Source organism: Cinclus cinclus, chromosome 9 (genome assembly GCF_963662255.1).
Source record: "Cinclus cinclus chromosome 9, bCinCin1.1, whole genome shotgun sequence".
Taxonomy (NCBI): Eukaryota; Metazoa; Chordata; class Aves; order Passeriformes; family Cinclidae; genus Cinclus; species Cinclus cinclus.
Window position 1 is genome coordinate 9934144 of NC_085054.1, and position 23309 is coordinate 9957452.

At 36.9% G+C, this 23309-nt stretch overlaps 2 protein-coding genes across 2 annotated transcripts in view; both read right to left on the reverse strand.

The window, feature by feature from the left end:
* Nucleotides 1–678: 678 nt before the first annotated feature.
* BBS5 (Bardet-Biedl syndrome 5) lies at nt 679–10577 on the reverse strand. The gene is made up of 12 exons (XM_062498351.1): nt 10363–10577; nt 9293–9375; nt 8445–8510; nt 7646–7695; nt 6996–7123; nt 6000–6135; nt 4901–4996; nt 4332–4394; nt 3469–3603; nt 3280–3363; nt 2198–2221; nt 679–2061 (listed from the first exon to the last, which is right to left on the reverse strand). Exons 1-12 carry the CDS (start codon nt 10422–10424, stop codon nt 1960–1962), a joined length of 1029 nt encoding a protein of 342 aa, XP_062354335.1. The 5' UTR covers nt 10425–10577; the 3' UTR covers nt 679–1959.
* Nucleotides 10578–12334: 1757 nt separating this feature from the next.
* LOC134047441 (collagen alpha-1(XXVIII) chain-like) overlaps nt 12335–23309 on the reverse strand; it is a 32558-nt gene continuing 21583 nt past the window's right edge. The window contains exons 24-36 of the mRNA XM_062498580.1: nt 22858–22926; nt 21744–21812; nt 21226–21294; nt 19793–19861; nt 19022–19090; nt 18188–18268; nt 17424–17459; nt 16297–16333; nt 15611–16168; nt 14649–14887; nt 14010–14097; nt 13838–13924; nt 12335–12534 (exon numbers count right to left, since the gene is read on the reverse strand). Of these exons, the coding sequence (XP_062354564.1) occupies nt 12335–12534; nt 13838–13924; nt 14010–14097; nt 14649–14887; nt 15611–16168; nt 16297–16333; nt 17424–17459; nt 18188–18268; nt 19022–19090; nt 19793–19861; nt 21226–21294; nt 21744–21812; nt 22858–22926 (1671 nt within the window). The remainder of the gene's footprint in view (nt 12535–13837; nt 13925–14009; nt 14098–14648; nt 14888–15610; nt 16169–16296; nt 16334–17423; nt 17460–18187; nt 18269–19021; nt 19091–19792; nt 19862–21225; nt 21295–21743; nt 21813–22857; nt 22927–23309) is intronic.

Genomic DNA, 23309 nt, shown 5'->3' on the forward strand with positions numbered 1-23309 from the left:
CTCTGCAACTTAATCTCACTAGCTAAATATAGGTACATACTCTTAGAGGCTGGAATTTGGGATGGACGGTTTGGAAAAACAGAGTTGCTCTTGCAGCTGTCAAAGACTGAAAGAAGCAACTGTTGCTCTTAGTCACTACGGTCAGGTTTTGCCATCATTCTCCACATTGAATCAGTAAGATTATGTGCAATCTAATAAATTATTTGACATGAGTAAGGACAGCAGAATCTGACCCTCACTGAGACAGCTATGAGCAAGATTACACAGACACTTGTTACTAAATATTCTGAAATAGAATTATTATTAATCGAGTTGTCAGTTTTAACTACTATTCACTTTTTCAGAGTTGCTTAATACAGATCATTTCTGCAGTCATAAAGATACTAACAAATTCCATAACTTGTATCAACTGCCTTGTTCTAAGATTATTTTTATACATAACCATATCACATATACAATTTCTTCTGATATTAAGACCTCAAAATTTTGGGCTGCTTCTTAATATCCATTTGGTTTTAAACCAAACACTACTGTTTAGACATAAAATATATGTCATTTCAGGTAAAGTTTTGCTTTCCAAAATAATTCAAATTGAAGTCTTGACCCATATGGTAAAATGTTCTTTGAATGTAATGGAAACAGGATCAAAATACAATTACCTGAATGCAAGATATACAACAATATATAATATTATCAAAGTTTATTGAAGTAATGACTGCTTTTCAGTATAGGTAGTATTTAATTAAAATATATACTTTGAAAGATTTCCTACAAATACCAGTATTACATTCACACCACAGTTACTTTAACAGTCAGCTGCTGAAACAACAGCTGAGAGGAAAGCTCATTTGACTTTTTCCATTTATAGAAAACAGCACAGAGGTTTTATCTCATTAGAAAACGTAACAGCTGTGTCTTCCTTTAAACAATAAATGACTCATTTCTCTGTAACACATAACATCATAAAAGGTCTAATGACTCATACACAGAAGCTGTTTGCATGTGCCCTGTTTTCTAGATCATTGCTTGAAAAAGTGCCCTAGCAAAAACAAACAAACAAACAAACAAACAACTGTATTGGGATATCTGGATTACAATTAAATACTTGGAATAACACATGCTGAACATTTAACAAAATTGTGAGATATGAAAGCTATTATTTGGAACAGAATTGCTTTTTCTTAAAGCTATCAATAACACAGCCAATATGCCTACATACAAAATGTTCTATGTATGATGGTATTTCTGTGTTGCAAATCATTACACAAGTTATGGAAATTTAATTCAAACATAGTCATTATGGGAAAGTACATCACTCTGTATATGAATACTTGAAATTGAGCATCAAACTGCATACCTCACACTGCCTTGCCTCAGACAGTGGTCTCCATGTGCAGAAAAAGAGGAAGCTTCCTTTTCTGACATAGTGCTGTGTAAAATGGCAAGCAGTGCCTGGTCCTGGCAGCCCAAGGGCAATACATAAACACAGAAGCCATAAAGTTATAAAAAAAAAAAAAAAAAGGTGGCTGCCTGCCATAAAATGGTGCCTGAAACACCATGGCCGAATTCGTGTTGTCAGGGGAGGGAGAAAGGACAGCCCTGAGAACAGCGGAGGTTACAAGTGTGTCAAGTGGAGGGAGTGCCAGGTGCTGCCCGTGTGACAGGCAGAGAGAGCCGGCAGGACGCAGAGCCCCGCCCCGTCCTTCTCCCAGTGGCTCTCCGGCCACTGCTTCCACACGCACCACCACAATGGCACAGCTCTAAAGCTACAAGGTTTCTGAATAATCTTTCTTTTATGACATAGCCTGAGGGCTTATCATATAATATTTGCCAGCTCTTTAGCGTTGGCGTGTTCTTTCTCTGCTACTCCGATCTTTCTAAATTATCTTCTACAGATCGAAATCCAACAAGAGCGGAGAGTTTTTCCCTGCTTAGGATACAAACATGTACCAATCCGAATTAGGTCATTACTTCCCAGAGTCCCTGGAGTGTGAATCCATCCTTCAGCTTCTCTATTGCAAGCCCCAGTTCTTCTGAAAAAACAGGCTCCCGATCATGTTGCTTTTTGAATACATGATGCAGAAGAGAAAATAAAATAAAGCAGAAGGCACTTTTTAATTTCATTATCCCATTTGATCAACTATTTTATCAATTATTTATATTATTAATTTGGTAGTATGAAAAAGTATCTCCTTACCTTGTTTTCATCAGCAAAGTAAGCCTGCAAAGGAAAACAAAAAAGAACGTTGAAAAAAGAAGTCTAAAAACCACATCTGCTAATAATTCCTTGGGGTCAAAACTGTATTGGGTAGGTCTTCTATAAGAATCCAGTTTATATGGGTTTTACTTCTACGTTAAAATAATTTACAAAAAGGTTCTAACAGGAGTTTCTGTTTTGGATTATGGATTAGATACTACTGGACTATGGTATTTTTCATTAAGAATCAACCTTTGAATTTTCTATAATAATAAAGATTTTTTAAATGGCAACATTTTTGTATTACATTTGTTACACTGACAAACATTTTATAGGGAATGTTAATATGAAGACAAACTGACAGCATCCTGGTATTTTTTTTGCCTCATGTGCAAGCAGCTTTTCCTATTCAACATCAAAAACCAGCATAAAGTGTGTAATACCAAAATTCAGTTTACAGCATATTCAATCTAAGAAAAGAACACAGAGTGAAAGAAAAACTCAGTAAATAGAGATGTGGGAAAGAAATACCACCTTCCCTATTATGTATGGGTGGAAATTAAGGCTCAAACTCTTAGGGATAACACATGCCATCTAGCCTTGCAGTCAGTCATGGAACCAGGTGTTACTGGGTTGCACACTAATTCTGGGAGACATAGTAATACCAAATTATTGCTGCCTTTCTAAAAAGCTTCCAAGTTTGAATCTTAGATGAATATTGAGCATATAGCTATCACCATCTATTAATCTGCTTTAAGAGAAGACAAACTATTGTTTTAATATAATATGTCTGATTATGTTGTACTGCTGATTTTCAAGCTATTCCCGATTTTAATGGGTTGAGAAACTATGTAAAACTATTCTTTTAAAAGTAATAGTTTGTTCTTAAATTAAAAATTCATACACAGAATAAATTCCTGTAATAATCAGGATGTTTAATAAAAGGCATGTAGATGTATTTTAAATATAGAAAGAACAGTTGCAGCTTATCTTAAATAGAGGATTACAGCTGTACATTGCTTAAATCTGAATAACCAAACAAGAATGAGTCTATTTTTCTGTTTTTTTGTGGAACTGCTTACCACAAAAGCATCTGTATGTTCATCAGCTTCTATTTCCACGTCATCTGGAACCTGCTCCACTGTTAGGTCTTCAAGGGATTGAGGCTGCAAATTATAACACTGTAGTAAGTAAATTCACATATCTAATATGTTTAATATATTTTTATTATTGTTAACACATTATTGTGTCTAATTTAAAATAAAGAGTACCTTTTCTTCCATTTCATAATCCACTCCAAATATAGGATTAGCTGAATACACTTTGTGAAGTGAATTAATCTCTTTCACTGCCTCCTGTAGTTTCTCTACAGGATCTATTTTAAAACCAAGTACATATCCTCCACTCTATATAGGAGAGAAAAAAAGACAACATTTATTTATTAGTCTTACTTTTTAAACAATTTTTTCTCCTTGATAGTGATTTCTAGTATAATGATAGCAATTTTCAGCTTGCTGAGAAAACTTTAATCATGGCTGAAATAAAAACAACAACAGTGCTTCTCTATGAGGTAGATAAGCTTTTAACTGTTAGCCCATTATATAAAAGGGGAACAAACTCCTTATACAGAAAACCATACGCAAACAAGGGTGGGACAAATTCAAAGATGTTATTAATGATTTATTTCCAGCCACTCAGCAAGTCTTGAGTCTGTTAGGTCTTGATGTTGTTATTAAAGAAGCTTTCAGATAAACAGAAATAATGGAAAAGATTTTAAAGAGTGTTCTTAATTAAGTAGAGAATTAATTAGATCCCAAAGAGCACCTGTCAGAAGACAGTGTATTTGACAGTTACAAGCTAGTCATGCTGGCCTATTGTTGCCTTGCTTAGAGAAATCGTAACTTCCAATAGCCATATTGACAGTAACATACACTTGAAGCAGTGCAAAGAGAACTTTTTTAAAGTTTTCAGAAGACCACACAGAAGGAATGCTCTATGTAACTTAAAAGCAGACCCATGACATTTTTTGAATTAGAGAAATACTGTATATAAAAAAGTTTGCTATAGAGAAATATTGTATATATATGTATAATAAAAATGTAATAAATAGAAAAAGGCTGTTAAAGCTGCTTACCTGCTGAGAACTCTCTATCACAAGTGCCAAGCCAAACTTTGAGTCTCTCATTTTTATTGAACGCTAATGATAAAGAGGTATAACACTGTTAAATTTTTTCTAATTACTGGATAAAAATCTCATTGCTTCAGTTTGGATTTTTACACTGTAATAATTACAATTAATGGCTCTGGAAGCTTGGCTACCAGCATTCCCTCCCACTTACGATTACAAATCCGAACCCCTGAAACCTCAGGGAAAAGTGTTTTAATAGAAGTGGTGACAGGGGTAACAGTAAATCTCTGAACATCAGGTTCACAGATCATTAATCCCAATATATGTAGGTGGCATGAAGCATCAGAGTAAATATTAAAAAAATTTGAAATACAAACCATTTTCAACACCTGTACCTGCGCAGGAAATCCCCCAACTAATCTGGACAGAAAAGAAAATATACCCTGTGGCTGATGCTGGCAAGACTAAATTCCTCTCTGAATGAGGGATATGAAATTAAATTTTGGTAAGTTGGGATTTTTAACCAAAGACTTGAGCATGTGTTGTTTTGAAAATAATTGTTGTAACATACTTACAATTTGTAGATATGGTATGCTGACATTAAAGCTGTCATTCATATTTGCATGCCAAACTATTCTCACATTAGTAATAAAAAATGTTCCCAAATTTCCCTATTAAAGAAAAGTCAGAATGTTAGAATTGCTTTAAGTACAGAGCTTTTTTTTCTCCAAATGTGATGATGACTCCTATCCATTTACATATAAGCAAGGTACAGCTTCATATTTTATTCACTAAAAGCCTGATTCTTCCCTACCAACCCCAGCTGAAATGTTTCTATTGATTGCAAAGAAGCAGGATCCAATCTTTAAAGGCTACCAGAATCTACCAGAGTCATGAACATAGCTGGGAGTACCTACTACTGCAGCAAAGCTGGATCAAGTCAAAGCCCAGCCAACCTCATGGGAATACAAGGAGCATCTGAGAGAGTTATTAACTGTACAGATCTGGAACTGGCATAAGGCGTAAGTATAATGGCATGTGGGTTAAACTTAGGTAATTGAGGAGATGTGTGCCAAGGGAATGTAGAGGAAAGAACTTTTTAGCTTGTCAGAGTGGATCATATTTCTATTCTGGACTAAAACTGCACAGACAGAAATATCAGCTCCTGTTTTGTTTCACTGCTCCGGGAAATGCTTGCAACTAATGCCCTGTAAAATATATTTTCTATTTTTATCTTAAAGTTTTTGGGTTTTTTTAAGACACAGAATCCTTTCCAATACTTTTAATTTTCATTAATCAAAAGACAATATATCTTAATATTGTTTAGTCAAAGCTGCATGTAAATACACAAATATTCAGCAGAGCACTTCAGATACATGATTTTCTTTCACTATAATACAGAGCTTTAGACTCATAAATATGTATTTTTAAGAGAAATGGTATATCTAGTTCCTTGCATATTAGCCAGGTCATGTAGACTTCAGATTGCTAAAAGGAGATTTTGTTGTAGAGAGTAGCAAATATATAGGATCAGTTTCTCTGCATGCATCAGCTGATGAACAGAATTAAGGGTAATTCCTTGGAGGTTATAAAACTATAGCAGTATAATTGCTAGATAAAAGCTGAAACATTTTAACTTTTCTGTAGTCAATGTATTCTGATTCTTTACTATACCTGGTCACTTGATAAATTCCAAACTCCATTGACTTTATCATAGATTTGTTCTTGTGGTAACAATCTCAGTTGCTTGTTTTGAATCAATGCACTTCTCAGTTTCAGATCACGATACATTTTGGAAGTTTCATAAGCTCTGCAAAAAATATAAATTACATATTAGGTCATACATAATTCCATTTTTCTATTATCTTAACTTTTTGTTTTAGTACAGCTATCAAATGTATATTTTCAGCTTGTCTTGTCACCACATTGCACAAAAGTGAGAGTACTATTAAAACTTTTTCAGCATAATTAAGTATATTCCAGATTTCCTTAATGAAATTATTTTTAAACTTAAAACAAGTTTTTAATGACTTTTCAATCTCCTGTATTGTTCATGTCTATACTATTTTTTTCCTTTACTTTAAGGCAGTCATCACCCAGCCTCTATTGCTAAGCCTAAGTTCTCTGGGTCCCATGCTAAACATAGCATGGACATCAACAATCCTTCATTTTTCAGTGCCAGTTAAACCATGAACATCCAAAACACATGCCAGAATTCCATAGCTCTTAAATAAACACTCATGCTAACGTATCATGTACACATTCATTCAGATGACTTCTCTTCAGGTGGGAAGCTTACAGTGCTTTGTATTCAATGAAGAGTTCTGACCAGGATTTAACTCTTCATTTCTTTTACATGGTCTGAAATTACAGGAAATTATTGCAGACAGAAATTGTAGCTAGAAAATACATATTAAAATTAGCTCCTTTATACTCTTACTTGTTCAGATAGTTTATACACATGAAGTGTATAAATTGTGATCAATAACTAGTATAAATACACATTAATCTTCATTATGTGCAGTTATCTACTAAAATTTGTGATCATTCTCCCCGTTATTTCCAGGGATTGCTCTCTTTTGGGAACATTGCCTGAATGTTGAATATGGACAGTCATATACTGTGTCTATCAGCAGCTGTAATCCCCCATTTTTGAGTTAAGTACACTACCTGTGCACAGCAATAACTGAAGTGAAGAGTCTGGGACTTCCAGGAACAATATTGGTAAATATGAACTCAAAGCGAGTATTGTTACATTTAGTCAGTATATACAGGGCTTCTGTCTGCCCTCGCAATTTCTGTAAGGAAAAAATGAAACTTTACATTTTGGCAATATAGTAGCTTGATTGTAAAAGTAATAAATAATCTTCAGATATTGTCTAAGTTATTGTTTTAAGCCATGTATATGGAGGTATAATCCTGATTCTGCCACTAATCTACTTCTGTCTTCGACTGAAGTTTTCTTTTTGACCAACTAGCAGTTCCATCAACAGTAAAACTAATGCAGCCTGCCTACCCTACAATTGCAACATGATGCCTGAAATAGTATTTTTGGTTCTGCTGTCATATGGTTGCCCAGGAAATCTACATCATCTTCCTGCTAGTTCTTTGTGGCAAGTTAAACAAATAGCTTCACAGTTGCATGCAATTCCATTCAGGCTATTATTTGAGATCTCTCCGGTTTTAAAAACAAACTTTTGTTACTATTCTATTACTGTTGTTGCAAGTAAACTTTCAGATTATTGTTGATACATTACAAGAAGTATAAGCAACTAATTACAGCTTTTAAAATTATTTTTAAAGTATTTGTTGGAACTTACAGAGTTGGCAGTTCTTGTAGTTATATTTATAACACAGTTGTAACCGACAGCTTAAAAGGGAGAAAAAAACATTGTTTTGAGAACTAGAAAAATAACAGTCAAAATTACAATGTATATTACTGAACTTTGTAGCACAGCTTTGGATGCTGTTTGTGAGAATTACACTTTGTGGTTAATGCTCTGGGTTCTCATCACAACCCTGAAGACTAATTTAAGCTGGAAAGGATCTTGGGAGGTTCTTTGGTCAAGTGCTGTTCTCAAATCAGGACCAACTCTGGCTGATCAGAGTATGGTCCAATCCAATAAATATTTCCACAGAAGGGAGCACTGAGCACTGGAAATAATTTCTGTACAAAGTAACTGCATCCTGCCCCTGTTTCAGCACATTAAGTTAAATATAGGCAAACCTCTAGCTGATCATAAAGTTTTAACTCATACAGTTAAAATGAGAAATTTATTCAGAGTTAACAATACTAAAAGTGGAAAGGCAAGTACTTGTGGGGAATAAATATAGAAATGCACAATGTGAATAAACAGGTGGCAACAAGAGCTACAAGTAAAGCTACACATGCTTAAACTTTTGTTTCTAAAAAAACAGATGAATCCCACATTGGCCAAATGAAAACCATGTCTGAAGTACTCTTCAACTTATTACTATTTTGCTATGAATTATCATCTCAGTTCCTGTATTATAAAGAGATTCATTAGTAACAGTTTATTTGAGACTTTACAAAGCAACACAGCTATACTTCAGCATTCTGTACTGAAATGAATACAAGAAACAAAAGGTAGCACTTACAGAGATTGACTCTGGGCAATGACAGTGAGCGCCAAATGATCCGCAAATTTGTCACAAGCAGTCTCCCTGGAGATAAGAGTGTAGCTATTTTTAATCTAAATAATTCCATTACATTAAATATTCGAAACAACAGATTATTCCTTCCCCTTGACAGGAAAAAGAAGAAAAGCACAGGACACCCCACCAGAAAAATTACTAAACCACTAAACACTTAAATGCTTAAAATACTAGCAGAGAAAATCCAACAAGGAACAAATGAAGCAACCTCTAATATATACCTGCACTCCTCAAAATCAAACCAAGAACAGTTATTCATTTCAATCCAGATGCCTATAGTAAAAATGTAGACACAATCAGTGCAGAACTGCTCTTTGGAGGAGAAGGGGAAGGCACTGAGTTAACTATTGCAGCCGTATTCATGAATAACCTCACTCCTTTGCCATATGCAAATTTATTCTGTTGTCTACCCTGTAGAGCAGCACATCCAACCCCTGGAAGGGTCATCTCAGCATGCTGGCAGCTTCAGCTCCTGCCCACTACATATTCCTTACTGATTCAGTTAAAAACAGGGTGGGACAAACTGAGCATTAAAGAGGATTACAGCAGAACAGCATCACAGTTTATAAATGGATTATTCCTACAAGGCTCTCAATTCTAAACAAATTCTGAGACAAGAATCACCTCCCTATAACTTTAAGAAAACACTCTGAGGCAGATCTGTGCAATAGGCAGTCTCTTCTGTGCAACAGAGTACTGATACTGAGTTCAGTGGAAACCTGACTGGGCTTTTCTGAAACTACACAGGTTAAATACTATAAAGTTTAAGATTTCCCTGAGTATGCAGTTACCTCTGTCTCCATTGTTTCCTTTGGTATCTTCAACAGACTCTAAGCAGTCTATAAGGACCTCTCCAGGTCTCATTTTCATTTGTCTAAGGAAAAAGAAAAATAATTTATCTTCCAAAAACAAGGCTGGTTTTATTTCCCTGCTTCACTTTCTTGTTTTCTGCTCAGTACATCATTCAATGAAAAATCCACACATGCACACCTACATACAAATCAACTTTACATACCTGAAATTATCACTGCATCTCACAGATGAAAACTATTAGTATCTTTATTGCTAAATTTTAATAGTAAATAAACAAATAATTACATAGCAAGTGTGACCATGAAAACTATACCCCAAAAGAAGGACAAAGTGTGTGGAAATTGGAGGAGAAAGTAAAAAAACCCCACTTGCATTCATGTAATTTTTAGGGGACAGAGTTTATTGACTCTGATGTACTTTCAGGTCATAAGGAGTGGAGCTATTTATTTGTTTATATTGTTATTCTGCTTTATATAACTAATCTAACCACTTAATTACATAACATCCTATGCAGTGTGAATTTTTGCTGTATTTTAATCGTACTGTCAAAAGCGGCCAAACCTCTTCAGGTATAGCACGACTGAAACAAAATGTATTATTAAGACACGAATTTCGTGAAATACTGCGCAGCCACCGCCCCGCTCCCTGAGGAGGAGGATGCCAACTCCACGGCAGGAGCGCCAGGTCCCGGTACCCATGAGCCCCACCGCCCCGCAGACACCCGCCTTCAGTTTGCCTGTACTTCTCAGTGCTAGAAAAGCTCAGCCGGGAGAAGCATACACCCTTTCCTCAGTCCTCCCGCGCCCAACCTTTTGTTTTACTTTTCCAGATTAGAAACGGCGAGTGGACGCCACGAGGCGCGCGCTGCCGCCCCGCCCCGCCCCGCAGGTGAAGCCGCTCCTCCTCCGCCGCCACAGCGGGGCGCTCCCGCCATGCACCGCGCCCATAACGGTGGTCGGCCTCAGCCTGCCGCCTATCGGCACCGGGCGGGCCCGAGAGCGCCGCTCTGAGGGTAGGGCCGGGTCGGGACACGGACACGGACACTCACTGCGGGGAAATGTCGAAGCGGACATCCCTGTCCTCCCACAGCACGTCCAGCGCTCCGCTCATGGCCGCCTCCCGCCCCGACGAGTCCCGGCTCCGCCGTGGCAACGGGCTGGGGGGGGGGGGCAGGTGGGTGGTGTCTCGCGCTCCCGCGGCGCCCGGGATTGGCTGCGGCGCTGCACGCGGGGAGCGCGCGCGCACTCGCGCCCGCCCTGGCTCCTCCCCCGGCTCGGCTGAGGCGCTAGAACCGAAAACCTGAGGGGGAGTCGCGTTCTCGGTAGTGCGGCCCTGAGCCCTGGGGATTTGTGGGGCTGAGTGTTTGTGTGTGGTTCTGGCTTTATTTTAAAATAGATGACATGTGTCATTTTTAATTTGGAATAACTTGGAAACTGTATCCAAATTTTGATTGCGGTGCCCTTTCACTTTCAAATGAAGAAAACAGTAACACTCCGAATAAGAATCAGGAAAAGTCTTGTCGTTTGGTAGTTCTTTCGCTAAAGCTTGTCCCTGGGTTGGCGCGGACCCTGTTGCACCCATCCAGAAATTGGCCCAAGCTGGATGAAATAAAGCAGCGCCTTTGTTTCATTTAAAGTGGGAAGTGCCGCGGCCTTCCTGGCCCCCTCAGGAGAGGGGCTGAACGTTCTGGAAGCAGAAAGGGTGGAGGGTGTTTTGGTTGAGGACAGACTCCCTTTTTTTGTTGATATGCTTGAAGTTACCATTTGCTCAGGAGGGAAAAAGAAAAAAACCACACAAATCCAACTGAAAATGATCAGCGTGTTTCATGTACAGGAGTGCGTAAGGTGAGATATTTGGCCATGTTAATGGCTGTGGCAGAAATCCAGTTACGTTATCAGAAACACATGACACAGTGAGTGTAATATAACTGAGGTAAGTTTTTAGTCCTGTAACAATACCATTATCCTCTTTCTGTCCTGGCAGTAAAAACAGAAATGTTTTATTACAAATAAGCTTTGAAGTCTATTAAATAACAGGAAATGCAACATATACAGGCAGACTTAAATGTAAAAAGCAATATCACAGTGGCAGACAATAAACTGCTGTATTTAATGTTTTAAACATAAGTTTAAATAGTTAACTAAGGAAGATGAAAATATTAAAATGCATTTAGAAATTAGATTTGACTTTCAGAGAGAAACACATTGGAAGGATCATTTTAGACATGAACTAACCCAACACAGTAGTGCCACTTATTAGTATATTCACTCATAGAAATCTGTGAATGTGTTTTAGCTGTAATTGTCATGGATCTTGGCTAGCTAATAAAAACTGAGGAGAGCTTGCTGAAAAAAAAAAAAAGGACAAAATGTACCTGTGATGTGTTTAGGAAAGATGGGTAACTGAACCACCTCCCTGTCTTGTGACCCAGAGAGCACAAAGGCCACACATTGATGCATTTGTTGTATTTATCTATATTCAGTAGTACTCTGCATGTAGTTTGGAAGTTGATATTTTGTGCTTTAAATAGTAAAATACTATTTGTGAGAATAGTTTCACTTAAAAGAAGTAAAGTTTTCATTGCAGAATCCATGCTAAATATCAGATTTCCATCACAAAAGGAAAAGAACTTGCATAGTGACTAAGGATTGGTTTCCAAACGATATATGCAGTTTAAAATAAAGTCTAGTTAGTGATTGTACAATGGTAGTATTGAAAGATCTAGGTGAAGGAAGGGCAATTGCTATGGTAAATGCCACACTGGTGTTACTATAACTGAGTAAAAAAGGAATTTTTCTACTCTTGATACTGTTGACAATTTGCTGTTTTGTTATAATCTCTATGCCATATAACAAATGCTAAAAATATTAAAGTATGCTTGCATAGGTAGACATTTTTTTAGTTAGTGGGCGTATGACTTCATTCTAAATTATCAGTTTGATTTTAGATACCATGCTGAATACTTGATTAAAAAAGCCAAACAACAAATAGCTTTAACCTCATCATTTTTAATGTAGAGACTAATTCCTACCTCCAGAAAAAAATACACAAGCCTGTCTACATTCCTGTTCAGACTGAAAGCGGTTTGCATTTCCATCGCAGCCACCATACCAAAACTGAGCACAAGCATTGGCTTGTTGATCATAATACCATCTGATTGTGTAAACACGGCATGGCCCTTGCTCCAGCCTTAGCTTGCACCGGGGGTCTGCAGTACTTTCTAAAATAAAAAAAGAGAGAGAGGAATAGAAACCATTCAGTTTGTAAAAGTCACATAGATTCTACCTTTAAAACTCTTACTTTGTTTTACTTTTTTTCTGCTAATCTTATACAATAGTTCGAGATACACTTTTATTTCTTAATACATAAATATTGTAGGCAAGGTAAGTGTGCATCTCAGTAGTGCATGTTAGTAGTCAAATAAACTCTTCCTTTACTGGCATGATACTAGTAATTCCAGAAATAATAGTATTATGTCTCCACATACAAAAAGAGCAAACAATATGAATATGATAATTTTGAAATATATTTTTTGAAATCTGGTTACATGCTACCAGTCTTGTGAGCAAAGTGAAATTGTAAGCCAGACAGCTGTAAGCTAGTTGCATCTGCTGTACATTAGTTTTCCTTGTGGTGTGGGAGAAGAGACATTAAAACACTGAGAATAATATAAAACTCTTGTCTTGTTTTGTAAGATATTTGTGCTACTTATCTAATAAAATGGTAGTAATTATGTACGTAAGTTTGAATGTAAAACTCAAAACAGATATGGACTAGAAGGACTGTGACATACTAATCTAATCTCACTCACTTTAATAATACCATGAGATAGAAAACAGTTTCCTGTGAAGTTTAATGTTGTGACTAATATCTTGTCACTTTCTGAAAAAAGCACTGGTACCTGAGATCGAATAAGTCATGCCACTGTTCCCAGGAACATGGAAACATGTTTCTATTGTGCTCTTTTGCTGCTCCCATCATAATACATTATTACTGGAACTGAAAATCCCCCAAATGATGAGCAAAATACATCTGGGCATTTAATATAAAAATAATCAACCCTTTAAGAACTCCACTAATTTTTATGCTTAAAATGACTAAACACTGTTTTTCTCTATTGTTCCTCTGAAAGAGAAAGACATTCTTTCTGTCCAATTCTGAAATCACTGTCTTTAGTGAAACCTCCCACCTCTGTAGGTTGCCCCTCCTTGGCTGATGAATCACCTGCTGACTGGCCCACCCTCAGTGAGCATTATGTTCTCTTTTTGATACCCCTTAGGAGCTCCCTCTCAGGTTATAGACAACCTTGTTTGTGCTTTAAGTGGAGTGGTGGGATCCGGAATTTGGGAAGACAAGAACTGCAACTAGATCTGTTATAAAATCCTGAAATGACTTCTATATCACGGACTCACATAATCTGTGTAGAATGGAACAAAATTACTCTGATTTAAAGCCTTATTAAAAGTTAGTACCAGGTGAAGAGGGACCAAAAAATGAAAGACTAGTTATGATCTATAACCCACCGGGTCTTGGTGTGGGGCCTGCAGTTGAAAGAGATGATGTCATCACTTTATTAGATGGTGGTTGTTTAGATGACAATGGTAACACAGCTGCAGGTGAAAATAAAACAGAATGAGACATTGATTTTTCATCAGCCAAAAATGAAAATTAAGACATTAATTACAATAGAAATACCTCTAGTGTTTACTGTTAGAAGGGTTGGCTGTTTTTCTTCATCTTGCTCCTCTTCATAGGCTTCATAGACTACAGGAGGTATGTTGGCCTGAAATAAGCATTTGATTTTTTTTTTCTTTCCAGATACTGTGAAGTGTTTGAAAATTAACAAGTTCTCCATGACTTGGAGATTTTGTAATGTTTTTCCTTTCCATTTACCCTGACTTTAGTGTTAAGAATCAGAATTTTAACTTCTCCTAATTGGTTTACCAGGAAAGTTGTCATATCTAAATGTGAAATAAATATTATTTTTTTTTAGTTGAACTTTACAGAAGTTTATTAATAGATTTAAAATAATGATCTACAGTTGAGTTTAATTACTCTTCTTAGACTTAATTATAACAGTGTTACTGCTTTTTAATATTGTTATGATTTACATTGTGGCACAAATACTACTGTATTACACAAAGGAATCCTTGTAACAGTAGCAGGAATAAACTATAGCTATTAGTTAATTGCCAGAACAACCAGCTCTGAACATACCAAGTTAAAGTACCTATCCTATAGAAAATTAAGGGAAATGGTACAAATTACATTAGGTGGCACAGAAAAAGATATACTTTAAACTTCCACTCGTTAAAGCCTGCTGAATTTTCATACCGGAGCTAATGGTTGAGGAAGATGGCCAAGACTCAGAGGACTTTCTACTGTAGATACTTCAAGTGTCTGTGCCGAAAGTGACTGTCTATTAACATTGTTTTTCTTAAGTATGTAATGTAAAGAACTTGGAGATAATGAATGGAAGGATTGCCCACTTATACTTGCATTTTCGTTATGGTTGTATACTAAGGCTCCATGTTCATCTTCACAAAATTGATTGACTAATTTGGACTCCAGAGCTGTTAAAAAAATAAAGCAGAAAACTTATCAGACTGAGACATACAATGTATTTTTAAAATTTGGATAAATACTTATTATGCCAGAATATGTAATCCAGATATGTAATTACATATGTAATTACATATGTAATATGTAATATGTAATCTTATGTAATCCAGAACTCCTTCAGATTGTTTACACTCATCTGAGAAGATTATTCCAGGCTCTTTGAAGTATGGATTTTTTGGTCACAAATTTGCCAGCAGTAAGTATGTAAGTCCTCTACATGGCGGAAAATACAATGAACTCACATAAGGGTGTTCATCTAAGCTTAGTAACAACTACTGGTTGGTAATGGGAAGATAACTGCTTATCTTGCAGATATGAATAACCAAGTGAAAACGGGTTTTCACTTGTTTCGCCAGGGAAGTGAACAAGTAGCATTTACAACAATGGGTTTCATTCTGGTTTACAGTCAGCAGATTTTCAGTGCAAGAGCACTTACTCATCTAACAAAACTTGTTTAAGCAACTGTTTTCCTAGACTGGGTGACATTCCCCCACTGGGGAATTATTGGCATGTCGCCCCATAATGTAGCACTGTAAACAAAGGGGATCTATATCTCTAGATTCCTATTACTTTGCAGCATCAAAATATATCCACAAAGATATTGCTTCTCCCCCACCCTGCCCCCTTGTGAGAAGCATCAGGTACAAGGCAGAACAAAACTTCCATGAACACACCTGAGAGGGCGTTAAAGTCATCAATGAGATACATGTGTTCTCTGTCTGGGTCTGAAGCAATCAGATTTAGCTCATGCACAAACTCGGCTTGTGTTGGATCTGAAGTATTTACAATTCCTATTGCGTACACTTCGATGTTTGCTGCGTGAGCCTCTCGAACAACAAGCTCCAGTTTTACAGCTTCTCTCTTGTCCGTTTGGCCATCTGTTAGCACAATAGCTACTTTCCGCACCCCTGCTCGAGCACCAGAAAATCCTTCCTGGGTTGCTTTGCGGATAGCAGTTCCTGTGTAAGTGCCTTCTCCCATGTATTGCATTCTTCTAACTGCTCGCTTGACATCCTGTCGGGTTGGATACTTGTTGAGACCAAATTCTAGCCGAACTTCTAAACTGTACAACACAAGGCCAATTCTGGTAGCATTTCTGCCTACAGTTACTCTGTCTACTAAAGCAGTTACAAAGTCTTTGATAATCTCAAAATTTTCTGGTCCCACACTCTCAGAGCTATCAATCACAAATACAAGCTCCATAGGAATTTCTTTACATTTAACGCTGCAACCTACAAAGGAAAAAGAAAAGAAACCCAGATCACAATGACATGATTTGACATGCTTTTGGAAAAGAGAAGAATGCAAACGTAATGAAGGAAATACAGAACCTGAACATAAAGATTTACTGAGTCCTTACCACATATCTCTTTAATTAATTTAATTATATCTTCTCTCTGGATGTGAAAAAAAAAAAAATTACAGCTTGCCTCTTTCAAGTGAGGTATAGTATTGACACTAACAAAGATTTTGTTTATAATTAGTATTTGTGTCCTACAGTGACTTAGGAAAATCTTACTGTTTAACTTCCAACCTTGTCTTTGGGAATGAGTTCTACATTTTACAATGAACTATTTCATATGCTTACAAGAACCAATAACTTGATAACATGTTAACATCTCTAGCTAAAACAATCAACTCCTGTTATTTTAAAGAATGTATTGTGATTAATTCATTCTCATTAAAACTGAAAGATATAACTATTTTAGCATCTGAATAATATGACATCCCTTTTAAATGTACTGGGAGCAGAGAAATAGACCCAACCTTAGGAAGTGCAAGATTGTTTGTAGTGAGCTGACATATGCGAGAGCACCAATACAGAATGGAATTGGGAGTTGTCAGCCCTGGTGTACCTGGCCCACTCTTACCCAGCCTTCATCAACAGAAAACCCCAAAACTGCTGCCTTCAGAGCTATCTGTTCAGAAAAATGATAGCTTCTGTGGCATGTGAACAAAGCATTTCTCAGTAGTAGAGCAATCATTTGTGTTTTTTGAAGTGCATGATAGGACTCATCTGGCATTGAGTTAGTCTTTCAAATACAACATTTTGCTACTGCTGCTCAGCTTCCATCATAAACCATAGCAGCATTTTATACTCACTGACATACTTCACTGAATTTGACTCAAGTGTGGTACAGGTTTAGCAGAAATATAAATAAGACCTTGAAGATCTTTGCTCTTTAGACTCTAAAATACTTGCAAAAAAACCTTCCTGCAGCAAGTACACACCTGGGTGATCTAACAGTAGCTATAAAAGAACATATAGCAGAAAAATACCTAAAGTCACCAGGAACTTTTAATTCCATTTCAGCATAAAGTAGATATGAAAAAGTCAGAAATCTTTGAGTTGGTTTCTTTCTGTATTATTACTGACATAGCTTCTAATCAAAAAGCTCTTTCCAAAATAATTAAAAGGCTACATTTCATCTGATAGTGTTGTTTATATCTTGCTGTAATGAGATTCAAATAGTGGAATTTGCTTACTGTTAGGCCCTGGTCTCCCTTTGGTCCAGTTTTGCCCTGTAACAGTGATTGCTAATTAAACTATGGCAGTTAGATAGTAACATTGTAATTCAGAATACAACTTCAACAATACCATTATTAGAATAATATTTGGCCAACAGGAAGTTAAATCAGGAAAAGTGTGCTTCTGATGAACATGCACTGCTTTGTGCATGTAGTACCTGCAACCTCCTAAGGTGGTTTATGGGAACTGAATGACCTCAGGTCTCCCACTGGGTCACTCATTGTCAGTTGTCTTTCACTGCTGTCCTGGTTTTGGCCGGGATAGAGTTCATTTTCTTAGTAGCTGGTTCAGTGCTGTGTTTTAGATTTACTGTAGGGATCATGCTGACAACACATTATTGTTTTGGTTGTTGCTACGTGATGCTTACCCACAGTCAAGGGCTTTTCAGATTCCCATGCTCTGCTGCACAGGAGCTAGGGGAGCATGGCCAGGACAGCTGACCTGGTCAGACCAAAGGAATATTGCACAGCATGGAAGTGGCTGTATAGAATTTTGTTGCTGATTGGGTTTAAACCATGATGACTGCCTTAAGGAAGAAACCACATGTGGGAAGTGGGGTATTAATCAAATGAATGTCTTCTTTGTGCTTTTAAAGTTTTTAATAGTTTCAGTTTCTTAAGTGTTTCAGATTATATGTAATTAAATAGAAAGAAGAACACACAACCCGGCTTTGTTTTTGAGTGGTTTAAGAACACATCTGTGATAAATCTGAGTTACTCACAGGTTCTCCAGATAAACCAGGGTCACCCACATCACCTTTTTCTCCTTTTTTCCCCTTGTCACCTGTAGCTCCTCGATCTCCCTTTAAAACCATGGTGGTAAGCAGACAAAAAGTGTCAGTTTTTGTTATGCTTTTCAAATTTCTCTCTAGTAATATTTGTTGAATGCATGTTAAGTTTGTGATGTAAGATAGAAATCTTTGTTAGAATTCATTTAAATAAATTGGTACTTTGTGAATTTTGCTAATAACTTGTAGTATTAGTTAAGCATTCTTATGGGAAAAATACCTGAAGTGGTTTGAACAGTGAAGCATCTCAAACAGCTACATGTAGACTGAGGGGTTTCATGGGATATTGCATGATGGAAATTATTATCTGTGCCGTAAAAAAATAACACTAGAGAATGAATAATGGGAATATCACTCTGAGAAACCTTTTGGCCCAAAAAAGGTGTTTGGCGTAGCAGACAGATGTATTAGTGCTTCTTGGTTTGATTTTTAGTAGATTTTTAGGACTTTGTACAGCTTTTCTGAGCCATTGTGATCACATCTAAAAACTGATTCCAACCCACCGGTCTCTTTTTCTTAACACTGATGTAGTCCCAAAATTTTTCATAGCAGGTAGATGAAAGAATGATATTAAATCTAATATTTATTTTAATAATGAAATAATAATAATATAACCTCTAATAATAATATAATCTTCTAGTGTCTGGGGCTTCCCTTACACAGAATTCACATACCTTCAATGAGAACTGACTGTAAAAGAGCGTTTTAAGTGTGTTGGCTTCCATCTAGGGCATTATCTCCCTATTATCCCTGATTTAGATATCATACCTTCTCTCCCAGAAGCCCATCTCCAGGGGGGCCTCGTGGTCCTGGCATTCCTTGAATACCTTGTTCCCCCTAATGATAATCCAGGTAGTGATATTAACCCTTTGTAATCAGTCATCACACGGTAATTTAAACTGTTCAAAGAGAAAGTTTTTCAAACTGCATTTTAACAAGGATCTTGAGGCACTTGAGATAATTCAGTGGCTAACATATTTCTCAAATACTTCTTCAGTATAAAGATACACAATATTGAAAACCCACATGATCATTATTTGATTTAATTCTAATTTGATTGTAATTTTAATTTTTCCCTCTTTCCATCCCATTTTTTTCCTTCTCACCTGCGTTTCTTATTTTTATCTTTTGAGTCTGTCTTATCTGACTGATGCCTTGAGTAAAAGTGCATATTAGGAAAAATTAATAGTACACACAGATTTCAGGATGGAGGCCTCTTCTCAACTGGATAGCGTGGTAGTACACAGAAGTAATTCAGACTGTTTCTGCAGGCATGAGAGTTGAGGGAGTGGTATTTTTAATTTTGTAAAGGTATTTTTTAACTGATAAAAGTTCATTCTTCCTTCCTTAACACACACATGCTTGGGCTAGTTTGCAGCAGTAGACAGAACATACTTTGAAGGCGCTTACATTATCCTTCTCATTTTCTAGCCTGAGGCCCTCTTCATGTTAGAAACAATGCACAATCTCCTTAACAGGGTGATGGTCAGATTGACCACTCAACACAGCTTAAATACTGCAGATACTGTGTCTTTTTACCTTAGTTCCTTGAATACCTTCACCAGGAGGTCCCAGAGAGCCTGGTGGCCCTGGGCGTCCTATGCTTCCCTAGAGAATATTTGTAATAAAAATACACAATAAATGGTTATACCACCATGTAATTTCTTATCCTTCCTCTACCAAACATGTCTTTTTATAAGAAGTGGGAATGAGATTGCCCTAGCTGAGAAAGACTCTTTCTGGCCTTTACCAGATTTTAATAATTCAGTTTATACTTGAAAGGAGTCACTTTGCTTAATACTTGGCGAACATGAATCACCTTGCTGATAGAGATCTATGCTGCATTGAAAGATGGATGATATTGGTGGGACATTGGGGACTGAATTAAAAATTGAGAGAAGATTATTATTGACTTTTTTATCTTTTACCACCATTGCACAGTAAGACCTATACTTATATATACTAATGTGGCATTGCAAATAAACATTTGTTGCTAATTTCTAGGTTAATTTTCAACAGAACTCTGGGAAAAATGTTCCCGTTCCATGTTACTCACAGGAAGCAATCAAAACCTGCATAGTACATATTAATTTTACATCTATAGTGCTATTCTAGTATCCCTGCATGAAATTCTCAATTTCCTCATTTGTAAGGATCCCATGCACATGCTGTTCCTTGGGACTTATACTGCCTGAGGAGGTGCTTCACCACTACTTTTCTCTGGACCTCGTCTTCCTGCCAATGGGAAATTAATCTCAGGGACCAATAAGCCACAGTGTGCAAGTAATTAATTATAAGGTTGCATAATCTTTGCATTTGATGTTGTTGAGTTCCTTGATATTTACATTCAAACCAGTTCTTTTGAATTCAGTAGACTTCTAAAACAGCGGTAGGAGCATGAGAGTTTCCAATTTGGGAGATTTCATAGTGAAAATTGTTTTTTATAGTTACAGTTATTTTTGGGCTTTTTCATGGTTATAAAATAATCAAAAATAATCCTTTTTGCAGGGATCAGTCTTCATACTGGTTATGTGACAATTGTTTGATTTATACAGTAAAAAAAGGAATTAATCCCAGGAGAACTCAACAGTAGTGCCTATAGCTGTAACAATAGTATAGGTGAGACATACTAAGTGCTTTTCTAGCCCTTAATTCTGGCCAATGCTAGGTCTGAAGAAATTTTTGCCACTCAGTTGCATCTAATGTCTGCAGGAGTTAAATGTTTTGTCACTGACCTTCACTGCAAGGTTATAATCTTTTATCATATGCAACCACAAGGAGGCTATTGTTTATGGCTAGTCACCAGAAATTTTTTGATTTTCTACAAAATAAAGTTTATTTGTTGGATGAGTTGTTTCCAGTGAAGACAGAAAACATGCAGATGTCTATGCATAATTACACATTTTTATAGTATACTTTCCCCCCATTTTAGAAATTATACAAAGAGACACATAATTTTAAAAATATCTTACTTTTGGTCCTGGCAGACCTTTTCCTGGGGAACCGGGGGAGCCAATTGGTCCTCTACTACCAGGATCACCCTGAAAGGATCACCTGATACTTTAAGAAATAAGTAGTGAATACCAAAGTTTAATTTATCTCTGGAATTCCAAACATCTGTTATACCCAAATGGGACAAAGAGAATAGAACTATTGAACTGCATTATGGAAGTCCAATGCTTACCCAAGGATATTGCTGGCAGGGCAAGAAAGTTATTGGGGATAGACAGTGGCTGGTGGTCTAAACATACTCAAGTCAATTATGCACAGTTACACAGGAATTACAATTCCTGTAATACAATTCCCAGACTGCCCAAACAAAAAAAACCCCAACCAACCTAAATCAAAAAAGATCTACCTTTTATATACTGAGAAGAGAGTTAAAGCTGGATTAAATAGATATTCTTACTATGACCTATAGGTAGGAATTGTGTGTCTGTGAAGTAGACTATACACAAGCATTTGCTTTTCTAGAAGTTAAAGTCTGTACCTTAGGTCCTGGTAGTCCAACTCCATCTGGGCCTTGTTCACCAGGAGTCCCAGGGAGGCCTGGCAAGCCCTGAAATTTTATGCACAGACAGAATATATATTTGATTTACTACTACATGCATTTGCTAATATTTATATGGTAATATTTTGACCATTTTGTCTCTTAATGGGATCACTGTGATCTACATCTGGTTAAATTTTACTCTGATATGCAAGAAGTAGTGTCAGGAGCATTTGCATGCTTGTTGCATGTCATGCAGGGGCTTGAATGTATTTGAAGGTAGAGGAGTCTAATTTGGAGAGGCAGTTGCAGAAGCAGCTCTTCATCGAGTTGTACAAAAGCATCAGAAAGTATTATAAATCAATTTCCAGTTTCCATGTTGATATTTTTTAATTTTTGTTCCTCACTGTGGCAAATGCAAGCAGATTTGCTGTTGCCTTTAGCATAGGCAAATGCAAGTATGTGTGATCCAAACTCCCTGACTGTAGCCAGCAATCTTTCAGAGACTTCCTCGCTGCCCAGGCAGGTAACTGCCAGGGCTGGTGGAGCATGCTGATGAGCAGACTGGGTATGTGAGGCCAGCCTTGCACACACGTGCAGGGAAGGGAGAGGAAGGAACCTTTTCTCTTTGCATCCTTTTTTGCAGGGATTGGTTATATCTACCAATAAAGGCCTCTGGAAAGAGTAGGTCTGGCTCTTTGCACATCAGTTGCTTTTGTAGTGATTCTGGGATATATTTGGACCCAGCTGCTTAGCTAGATTGTATTTTCCTGTTTGGGAATAAATTATGTGGGGTTGGGCAGAAGACAGGACCCTACATGAAGATTTTGAGGGAACTGATTGAAACATCAGTGATACTTTGGAAAAAAACCACTTGGAATATGTTGCAGTGTGTAGTCAAGAGAAATGGAGGACAGGGATGATCTTGGTGCTATTTCAGAGGGAGCTTTCATTTTCTTCTGTGCTGAAGTACATTTCCACAGTTGAGGAGTTTTAGGCTTTTTAGACTTTTAGACCAGCAAATCTTTCCTAGCCTGTCAGACATGGAGGATAATCCCTTAGGCATAGCACTTATTTCTCCCAGTTCACATAAAAGAAAAATCTGTAAACTTACGGGTGGGCCGGGATAACCATCTCCTTTTTGCCCAAAGGGCCCAGGGGGTCCTGGAAGGCCTTGGTCACCCTGATGAAGGCAGGAAAAACAGCTGAGTGAATGCCAAGACAATTGCTAGCTGGAAATTATCCATGAAAGTGAAACTTACTTGGTAAATATACTGTAATTCAATTTTATCTATCTGTTTATCAGCTAATGTGTTTTACTATGTGAACGATTATTTTAGTTAATTAATGTGAATTATATTTAATCCTGGACTAAACACGTGACATTTAATAGTGTTCATGATTTGCAGGACCTTTCTCTCCTAAGTCACTAATTTTAATATTTTTTGAGTTCTGTCGTCATTTGTGGCCTACATACAAGAATAAATTACTTTAGTTGTATTCCCCATATATTTATCATCATTTGTTCTAAATTTCTATTTTCCTATAATGTTGTGGAACATAATT